At 44.7% G+C, this 11,320-nt stretch overlaps 1 protein-coding gene across 1 annotated transcript; it reads right to left on the bottom strand.

Annotated features, from left to right (window-relative positions):
* Positions 1–661: 661 nt before the first annotated feature.
* LOC138674232 (uncharacterized) lies at positions 662–2,071 on the bottom strand. The gene is made up of 2 exons (XM_069762129.1): positions 2,022–2,071; positions 662–1,538 (listed from the first exon to the last, which is right to left on the bottom strand). The coding sequence occupies exons 1-2, from the start codon at positions 2,025–2,027 to the stop codon at positions 738–740; spliced, it is 807 nt and encodes a 268-aa protein (XP_069618230.1). The 5' UTR covers positions 2,028–2,071; the 3' UTR covers positions 662–737.
* Positions 2,072–11,320: the final 9,249 nt, after the last annotated feature.

Raw genomic sequence — 11,320 nt, forward strand, 5'->3', positions numbered from 1 at the left:
CCTGCCCCAGAGGTCGAGATGTATTTTCAGCGGAATCAACGTTAGTTCTCCAACCTCTTCTATCCACAGAACCGCCCAACGTGAGAGAGCTCATGGCGAGACAATTGCGCCTGGAGCGGACAGCAGCGCTCCTGCGGCAGACAGCAGCGCTCCTCCAGGCTCAAGTAGAGCAGCAGGGCGTGACGCTGCGACACCTGTTGGGCCGTGGAAGGAGATAATTTTTTTTTTTCTTTGGTTATGTAATATTTTGTTGTTAGTTAAATACCAAGAAATTGTTACAAAAAAACAAAAAATCTTCGCATTCTTTCTTTAATGTTTACCGAGCTATAAGGGTTAACAGCACCATTTTATAGGCATCTCATTTAAAGTAATTTAGAGAGGTTTATATGATTTAAAATACGATTATGTGTGGGTAAACCATTGATTGGGTGCATGCATGGCAGAGCTTGAAATGGAAGGAAGTCGCCATTTGACTTTGGAATGCAATCTAGACCGATCGCTGTAACGTACTATCCCGTCAATGGGGATTATCGAGTCACAGGACACCTTGACGGAATAGGACGTCATATGAGTTGCCCACTTCATCTAAACTGAACAACCAAGAATTACGGGAGCAATAAATACAATTTAATTTTATTACACAAAAGACAGGGACCTACTCGCCATATTAAATTGTGGACACGAAAGCATAACCTACATATTGTTGAGTAAACAGCAAAGCAAAAAGAAATATTTTTTTATACGGCGCGATCCTGCCAGGGTACAGCTCCAGAACCATTAAAGTACTGACAGTATTTTTCGCGACAGTCCCTTGCATCGTCTGCCTGTCTGCCAGATCCAAGTGCTTGAAGAGCTGTAAAATTATCAGGTTGTGTACGCCATTCCCCGGGCACAATATCTCCGGTTCTTGCGTCCACTGCATCAATAAACGAAGGAGGAGAATAGGAGCTCGTATCATGACGTCTCAGGAAATTATGGAGCACACAGCATGCCAAAACCACAAAGTCTATAGACGGCAGCTTCAAGTTGATAGCTGTGTGGAACACTCTAAACCGATTTGCCATAATCCCAAAGGCATTTTCAACCACACGACGGGCCCTCGACAACCAGTAATTAAAGATTCTGCGCTCCGGTGTGAGTGTTCTCTGTGCAAATGGCTTCAGCAAATGTGGATGAAGAGGGAAAGCTTCGTCTGCGATGAAAACAAAATTGAGGTTTGCTTTTGTGTCTTCATTTTGTGGCAACTGCAGTTGATTGTTCCTCAAGCTTTCCCCAAATGAAGTGTGTTCAAAAACTCCACCATCGGAGACTCGACCATTCATGCCAACATCCACATCGACAAACTCATAGTTCGCATTGACAAGGGCCATGAGGATCACACTGAAATATCCTTTGTAGTTGAAAAAAAAGGATCCAGAGTTGGCTGGTTGCGTGATGCGCACATGCTTTCCATCTAATGCACCACCGCAGTTTGGAAACTGCCACAGCTCATCAAAATCGGAAGCAATCCTCTTCCAGTCATCCGCCGTCTTGGGAAACTGCAAGATGAGAAGGAAACATGTACAAATTAGGTCAAATATATTGTTGTGCACATACACTCTCATGTGGACATCCTAGAGTGATTGAGGCGCAGTATGGATTAGTATAACAAAGTCAACAACCCTGAGTATGCAGGCAGCCATTTTATCAGATGGCTTCGGTGACTGAGAGGGGGTGCAAAACAATATATCGAAATTATATAATCAATAAAATAATGTTGGGAGCAGCAAATAACAGAAGGGTGTCGCAGGGTTGGAGCAGCACATATCAGAATGGAACTGCAAAATGGTTGCATCACATGTCAGAATGGAGGCGCAGGATCACAGCAGCACATGTCTGAATGGGGGCGCAGGATGGGAGCAGCACATGATAGGATGTAGAACATATACCAATAGAAATGCGCGCAAGCAGGGCGTAGAACGGGTTAAATAGCTAGTATAATATATCGACATAACACAGCAGCCAAAAAAATATAGTAGTACCTCCATATAATGCCTTAAGCTGTGCACAATGGCCTCGCATGTCTCCGGAATCACAACACTCAGGAAAGGTCTGGAAACAGCTGCGGAAAACTGCAAATCCTGAAGAGACCTTCCTGTTGCCAGGAACCGCAGTGTCACCGCCAACCTTTCATCCACGGGCACGGCTGCACGCATCGGCGTATCACGCCTTTGTATGAGTGGCGTAACAGCAGACAGTATTATTTTGAAGGATTCCTCTGACATCCGAAGGTAGTTTCGGAAATCATGAGGGTTATTGTCATGTAACTCTCTTATGAGACCCATGTGTGACAATGTGGATCTTTTCTGCAGCCAGCTCCGGGTCCACATGCGACGTTTTCGTTTAGGACGTCTCTCCTCTTGGAGACGTGCTGCCTCAAACACCAGGGCAGCAGCAACAACAGAACTCTCATCGGAAGTGAGCATAGTTCCTAAAAAGAAAACAAACGTACAATAAATACACGTGCTTACCAAACAATGTTCTGACCATTGATCTAATAACTATATATGTTACTACTGGTATTAAATGGGGCAGTCAACCATCTCGATCTGTAAAAGGATTAATTAATTGGGCCACGCTACAGCTGTGTACCTGAGGTTCTCTGGTCTACCCTACTCTCCATAAAGAAACAATCGACCACGCTCCAGCGTTTATCCCCGTTGAAGCGCAACATCTGCTACGCTGTAGCGTTATACATACCTTTTGCGGTAAAAGTCTAGTTATAGTAGTTATAAAAGTCCAGGGAATCCAGCGAATTTAGGAGTTCTGTTTACAGCACGTGCTACAGAGAGAAATGAATAGCGCGCTCGACAGCTCCGGTTTTATCCGCTGGGAACAATAGTCCTTTGTCGAATGAGCGCACAGTATTGTACCGCCCAATCAGCACACGGGAGGTGGAGAATTTAGCGCTCCTACGTAGCCAGCTCCTCCACCCTTTACATCGTATACAATATCGTGCACACCTTTGTTACACCATGCGATCATGCCGCCACAGCGGGACACTAGACGACGAAAGAAAGTTTCAAACGATGTGCTACGACGTACGATTCACAGCGGGGTCCCTGATCGCAGGAGCGTGTCACACACTGCGATATCGTACTTATATCGCTCGAACGTCACAAATCGTGCCGTCGTAGCGATCAAAATTGCACTGTGTGACGGTACCCTTAGTGGCTGTAACTTTTGTATGACACTCAGGTTGGGCAAGGTGTGTGACTTTGTTCAATGGGTTCTCAGTAGTGTTGAGCATTCCGATACCGCAAGTATCGGGTATCGGCCGATACTTGCGGTATCGGAATTCCGATACCGAGATCCGATACTTTTGTGGTATCGGGTATCGGTATCGGATACATAGAGATGTGTAAAATAAAGAATTAAAATAAAAAATATTGATATATTTACCTCTCCGGCGGCCCCTGGTGAGTCCGCGGGTAACCGGCAGGCTTCGTTGTTCAAAATCAGCGCTTTTAGGACCTGAGAAACACGTCCCGGCTTCTGATTGGTCGCGGGCCGCCCATGTGACCGCCACGCGACCAATCACAAGCCGCGACGTCACCGCAAGCTATTAGCGCGCTCATTTTTGAAAAATGAGCGCGTTAATGACTTTCAAAGACGTTGCGGCTTGTGATTGGTCGCGGCCACGCGACCAATCACAAGCCGCGACGTCACCGCAAGCTATTAGCGCGCTCATTTTTGAAAAATGAGCACGTTAATGACTTTCAAAGACGTAGCGGCTTGTGATTGGTCGCGGCCACGCGACCAATCACAAGCCGCGACGTCACCGCAAGCTATTAACGCGCTCATTTTTAAAAATGAGCGCGTTAATGGCTTTCAAAGACGTAGCGGGTTGTGATTGGTCGCGGCCGCGACCAATCACAAGCCGCGACGTCACCGCAAGCTATTAGCGCGCTCATTTTTGAAAAATGAGCGCGTTAATGGCTTTGAAAGACATAGCGGCTTGTGATTGGTCGCGTGGCCGCGACCAATCACAAGCCGCTACGTCTTTGAAAGTCATTAACGCGCTCATTTTTCAAAAATGAGCGCGCTAATAGCTTGCGGTGACGTCGCGGCTTGTGATTGGTCGCGGCCACGCGACCAATCACAAGCCGCTATGTCTTTCAAAGCCATTAACGCGCTCATTTTTAAAAATGAGCGCGTCAATAGCTTGCGGTGACGTCGCGGCTTGTGATTGGTCGCGGCCGCGACCAATCACAACCCGCTACGTCTTTGAAAGCCATTAACGCGCTCATTTTTAAAAATGAGCGCGCTAATAGCTTGCGGTGACGTCGCGGCTTGTGATTGGTCGCATGGCGGTCACATGGGCGGCCCGCGACCAATCAGAAGCCGGGACGTGTTTCTCAGGTCCTAAAAGCGCTGATTTTGAACAAAGAAGCCTGCCGGTTACCCGCGCTGAGTTCAGGGGCCGCCGGAGAGGTAAATATATCAATATTTTTTATTTTAATTCTTTATTTTACACCTCCCTATGGATCCCAGGGCCTGAAGGAGAGTTTCCTCTCCTTCAGACCCTGGGAACCATGAGAATACCTTCCGATACTTGATGTCCCATTGACTTGTATTGGTATCGGATATCGGTATCGGCGATATCCGATATTTTTCGGGTATCGGCCGATACTATCCGATACCGATACTTTCAAGTATCGGACGGTATCGCTCAACACTAGTTCTCAGGTGTTTGATATATGGTTATTTGACATGTATTGTGATTGGTTGTAGCCTTTTGTTATGTGCCTTTATATACTGTGTCGCAATAAGTTTTTATTATGCTATGACTAAGGGCAGTATTGCCTCAATCGCGTCTGCTTGTTTTTATGACGCACCAATAAAGTACAAGATTTTTATTCTATTTTCATTTCCTCCATTCAATATTTGCATGAGCTGGATAAGTGAGTGATTTGCATTCACTGTATAGGCAAACAGTATGGGAGACCCACTTCCTAATAATGGGAACATTGTTTTCAGGAGACCCTCCTGTATGTTTTTTCAAAAAGGTATTGGGGTGCCTCTAAATTTTGAGCAGCCCTGCCACTCACTGCATACACAATAACAGTATAGGAGACGCAATGTTTAATAATGGGAACAACAAAGCATAGCCGGCTGATGGCTCTCTAAGAATAGCGAGGGCCGACTGCTGGCACTTTAAGAATAGTAAAGGCCGCCTGTTGGCCCTATAAAAATAGGCTTTGTGACTTACAGAGTTCATTGTTCATAATTGAAACAATTATGTGTGAAGCAGCATTTTTGTTTTTGGTTATTTATTTTGCCTTATATACAAGTCATTACCCTGGAAAGGATGTTCCTTAACATATTTCCCAGGGAAATACATTTTGTTTTTGTATGTTTTATTGTGAGTCTGTAAAAGTGGCGTAAGACTCTGACAACATTGTTCTCAGCAGTGACCTGGTAGTCAGAAATGCTTCCAGGGGTCTTCCCCATGCTATTCCCATGTCATTTGAGCACTGTTTCCATCGATTTCCACAATTTATAGTCCCTCTGCAGACTGCCTAAGATGGCCGCCGAAAAAATGCTGGAGCTTCCCCTAGACTTACATTGGGCTAGTTGCTCGGGTCGAGCACCCGAGCATTCCAATTTGCTCAACCTGAGCAACAAGCACCCGAGCATTTTAGTGCTCACCCATCACTAGCTCTGACATCACACTAACAGCCAGGCAGGCCAGCACCTCCAAGCCATATAAGGAGAGGTCGGGCTAAGTGTTCAGCTTGGACACCCAATAATTAAAGGGAACTGAAGCATCAAAAAGGATGCACATATGGTCACTTAAGTCCCCCTTTACCATGTTCTGCAACTTCTCCCTACTTGGCATTGTTACAGGCACAGATAGCCCTTGCTGTTGTGCTGGTTTATTGAAAATTGCCCAATTTGTGCACATTTTCCCCCAACCTCTGTAAGACCTGGTGTTTGTGTCTCTCCCCATTATCCCTTGATGTGAAAGCAGCTGCTAACTCTGCCAGCAGCATTGTCTGAGGGTGATGTTTTCAGCAACTGATCTACAATGGCCCACTTGAACGATTTCATTGTAAAACCCTTTGGTGACTCCAAATGGAGAGAAGGAAATTTATCCTTGTACTGTAGATCGAGAAAGGTGGCCAACCAGTATTAGTTGTTGGATAAAATGCGTATCGCACGCAGATCTTGCCACAGACACTTAACCCCTTCCCGACATGCGCCGTACTAGTACTGCTCTGCGGGAACTGAATTCCCTCAGACTACAGTACTAGTACGGCGGCACGATCGCGCAGTCTCACAGTGAGCACTGCGGTGATAGCGTGCGGGTGTCAGCTGTATGTGACAGCTGACACCCCACAGCAATGCCCACAATTGGCGCTAGCGCCGATCGTGGGCATTTAACCCCTCTGATGTCGCTGTCAGTAGTGACAGCGACATAGAGGGGCATCACACAGGGACGGGGGCTCCCTGCGCTCTCCCACCTAAACAACGCGATGCGATTGCGTTGTTCTGGTGTTCTCAAAGGAGTCTCCGGATCCAAAATGGCCGTGGGGCTCCTTCCAAATCCTTCACTGAGGTGGCTTGCCGACGCCTGCTCAGTGAATGATTTTGTGGAAAAAAAAAGATTTTTTATTTTCATGGCTCTGTTATAAACTGTAGTGAAACACTTGGGGGTTCAAAGTTCTTACAACACATCTAGATAAGTTCCTTTAGGGGTCTAGTTTCCAAAACGGGGTCTCTTGTGGGGGGTTTCTACTGTTTAGGTAAATCAGGGGCTCTGCAAATGCAACGTGACGCCTGCTGACCAATCCATCTAAGTCTGCATTCCAAACGGCACTCCTTCCCTTCTGAGCACTGCCGTGCGCCCAAACAGTGGTTCCCCCCACATATGGGGTATCAGCATACTCAGGACAAATTGGAAAATAACTTTTGGGGTCCAATTTCTCCTGTTACCCTTGGGAAAATGAAAAATTTCAGGCTAAAAATTATTTTGTGGAAAGATAAAATGATTTTTTTAATTTTCAAGGCTCTACATTCTAAACTTTCGTGAAACAATTGGGGGTTCAAAATGCTCAACACACATCTAGATAAGTTCCTTAGGGGGTCTTCTTTCCAAAATGGGGTCACTTGTGGGGGATTTCCACTGTTTAGGCACATCAGGGGCTCTCCAAACGCGACATGGGTTCCGATCTCAATTCAAGACAATTTTGCATTGAAATGTCAAATGGCACTCCTTCCAGTCCGAGCTCTGCCATGCACCCAAACAGTGGTTTACCTCCATATATATGGGGTATCAGCGTACTCAGGACAAATTGCACAACATCTTTTGTGGTCCAATTTTGTCCTGTTACCATTGGGAAAATAAAAAATTTGGGCGAAAAGATCTTTTTTGTGAAAAAAAAATGATATTTTTTTAAGGCTCTACATTATAAACTTCTGTGAAGCACTTGGGCGTTCAAAGTGCTCACCACACATCCAGATTAGTTCCTTATTGGGTCTACTTTCAAAAATGGTGTCACTTGTGGGGGGTTTCTACTGTTTAGGCACATCAGGGTCCCTCCAAACGCGACATGGTGTCCGATCGCAATTTCAGCCAATTTGGCATTGAAACGTCAAACTGCGCTCCTTCCCTTCTGAGCTCTGCCATGCACCCAAACAGTAGTTTACCTCCACAATTGGGGTATCAGCGTACTCAGGACAAATTGCACAACAACTTTTGGGGTCCAATTTGTTCTGTTACCTTTGGGAAAATAAAATATTTGGGGTGAAATGATCATTTTTTGTGAAAATATTATGATTTTTTTTTTTACGGCTTTAACTTTATAAACTTCTGTGAAGCACTTGGAGGTTCAAAGTGCTCACCACACTTCTAGATTAGTTCCTTAGGGGTTCTACTTTCCAAAATGGTGTCACTTGTTGAGGGTTTCCACTGTTTAGGCACATCAGAGGCTCTACAAACGTGACATGGTGTCCGATCTCAATTCCAGCAAATTTTGCATTGAAAAGTCAAATGGCGCTCCTTCCCTTCCGAGCTCTGCCAAGCGCCCAAACAGTGGTTTACCCCCACATATGGGGTACCAGTGTACTCAGGAAAAATTGTACAACAACTTTTGGGGTCCAATTTCTTTTCTTACCGTTGGGAAAATAAAAAATTGGGGGCAAAAAAATCATTTTTGTGAAAAAATATGATTTTTTATTTTTACGGCTCTGCATTATAAACTTCTGTGAATCACTTAATGGGTCAAAGTGCTCACCACACATCTAGATAAGTTCCTTAGGGGGTCTACTTTCCAAAATGGTGTCACTTGTAGGGGGTTTCAATGTTTAGGCACATAAGGGGCTCTCCAAATGCAACATTGCGTCCCATCTCAATTCCAGTCAATTTTGCATTGAAAAGTCAAATGACGCTCCTTCGCTTCCGAGCTTTGCCATGCGCCCAAACAGAGGTTTACCCCACATATGGGGTATCGGCATACTCAGGAGAAATTGTACAACGACTTTTGTGGTCCAATTTCTCCTGTTACACTTGGTAAAATAAAACAAATTGAATCTGAAGTAAAAATTTTGTGAAAAAAAGTTAAATATTCAATTTTTTTTAAATAATCCAAAAATTCCTGAGAAGCACCTGAAGGGTAATAAACTTTTTGAATGTGGTTTTGAGTACCTTGAGGGGTGCAGTTTTTAGAATGGTGTCACTTTTGGGCATTTTCTGTCATATAGACCCCTCAAAGTGACTTCAAGTGTGAGGTGGTCCCTAAAAAAATGGTTTTGCAAATCTTGTAAAAATGAGAAATCGCTGGTCAACTTTTAACCCTTATAACTTCCTAACACAAAAATTATGTTTCCAAAATTGTGCTAATGTAAATCAGACATGTGGGTTATGTTATTTATTAACTATTTTGTATGATATGACTCTCTAATTTAAGGGTATAAAAACTAAAAAATTTAAAAATTGCAAAATTTTCACAATTTTTGCCAAATTTCTGTTTTTTTTTCACAATTAAACACAAGTCAAATCGAAGAAATTTTACCACTATCATAAAGTACAATATGTCACAAAAAACAATCTCAGAATCACCAGGATCCGTTGAAGTGTTTCAGAGTTATAACCTCATAAATTGACAGTGGTCAGAATTGAAAAAAATGGCCTGGTCAGGAAGTTGAAAACAGGCTTCGGGGTGAAGGGGCTAAACATGAACAGTGCCCTCTGAGCCAAGATGCAGAAAGGCAAATGTTCTGCATCCCCAATAGTAGAAACAGTACCCATCCTCTCCACTTGCTGACTGGCCTCCTCCTCCACCTCCTCCTCTTCAGTCAATTTAGGCTGCACAGACATGAAACTTGGGTTGGGTATTCCTTCTGTAGCATTTGGAATCCCCTCGGTAGCAGAGGAAAAAAGTCTTCTCCTTCCTCATCCTCCTCATCTTCCTCCTCATCACCCAATGTTGCCTCAGAATATTGGCTGGGCTGGGTAGTATCACCCATTGTGAAATCTAGCTCTATACCAACATGCTGGGCACTCAAAGCTTCCTCTTTGAGATTATGCAGTGATTGTTTCAAGACACAGCAATGGGATGGTTACGCTGATAACAGCCTGATCACCAATCACAAGATTGCTGCAGTACTCAAGTTCTCAAGAACCTCACAATTGTCAGCGATCCATACCCATATGACAGTAGTTATTAGGGTTGAGCGAAACGGATTGGACAAGTTCAAAAATCGCCGACTTTTAGCAAAGTCGGGTTTCGTGAAACCCGACCCGATCCTAGTGTGGGATCGGCCATGAGGTTGGCGATCTTCGCGCCAAAGTCGCATTTCGTATGACGTTTTCAGTGCCATTTTTCAGCCAATGAAGGAGGACGCAGAGTGTGAGCAGCGTGATGACATAGGTCTCGGTCCCCACCATCTTAGAGAAGGGCATGACAGTGATTGGCTAGCTTTCTGCAGCGTCACAGGGGCTATAAAGGGGCGTGCATGCCGATCGCCATCTTACTTCTGCCGATCGTAGCATTGGGAGAGGTTGCTGCAGCTTCATCAGAAGAAGGGATATAGTTAGGGAGGGAAGATTAAGCCCCGAAACTGCTTGTGCTGTAGCGATTTCCACTGTCCAACACCACCTTTTCTTTGCAGGGACAGTGGAGTTTATATTTTTGTGCATCAGCTCTGTAGCTTATTAGGCTGCCTTATAAGGCTCCCTGATAGGTGCATTGCTGTTTGTACGCCACTGTGCAAACCAACTGCTTTTTTAAAAGCAAAAATCCTGTTACTCCTTTCTGCACAGTTATCTTGTTTATCTGTCCACACTTTTGTGTGCAGCAGTCCTTTTTATTGCTGCCATACTTGTCCTGAGATCATTGTAGGGAGATTGAAATTGTTCTACAGCCCTTGTATTTTTGTATATATCTTCCAGCCACGTTCTGCCACTTACATTGTGTAGTGTTATACACTGGGCCTGAGTTTTGGTGCATTTTACCCCCCAAAAAAGGGAGATTCAAATTGTCACATAGTGGATCTACGTCAGTTCTGTTAGTTTGTCGTATATCTTCCAGCCACGTTCTGCCGCTTACATTGTGTAGTGTTATACATTGGGCCTGAGTTTTGGTTCAGTCTCCCCCCAAAAAAAGGGAGATTTAAATTCTCAAAGGGTTTATATACACCTTCTACTTTGTTTTACAGTACCATATAACGGTTGTTATTTTGGTTAGATTTTCCCAAAAATGAGGAAGTCTGGTGGAAGAGGCCATGGGCGGTCATTGCCAGCTGGTACTGATGGTAGTGGTGGTGATAGCACCAAAAGCTCGAGGTGTTGAGCCAGCGTCATCGTCTGGCTACACAAGCCCTCAAAGGCTCCCTTATCTGGGAGTAGGAAAACAGCTTTTAAAACCAGAGCAGCAGGAAAAGTTTTGGCTTTCCTTGCTGACTCTAGCTCTTTCGCCTCCTCTTCAGAAAGTTCAAAATATAAAAGCAGCGAGTCGTCAGTGGATGCTCCCGGTCAGGAACAAGTCACTTCCTTGTGTCCTTCACCCAAATCAAAAGTGAAGAATGCAGCAGGCGACACTACAGTTTACTCCATGGAGCTCTTTACACATACCGTGCCTGGGTTAGAAAGGGAAATTGTTAACAGCCCATTACAAGATGATTCGGACATGGAGTGCACTGTTATGACCTGGTGGTTAGGACAATAATGGACCTGGTGGTTAAGAGCACACGGAAAGACCTGATAGTTACAATAATACAGGACAAGCTCTGGGACGTGGGAACTCTGCTGACCGCAATGCCTAATCCTATCACACAC

Source organism: Ranitomeya imitator, chromosome 4 (assembly GCF_032444005.1).
Source record: "Ranitomeya imitator isolate aRanImi1 chromosome 4, aRanImi1.pri, whole genome shotgun sequence".
Lineage (NCBI taxonomy): Eukaryota > Metazoa > Chordata > Amphibia > Anura > Dendrobatidae > Ranitomeya > Ranitomeya imitator.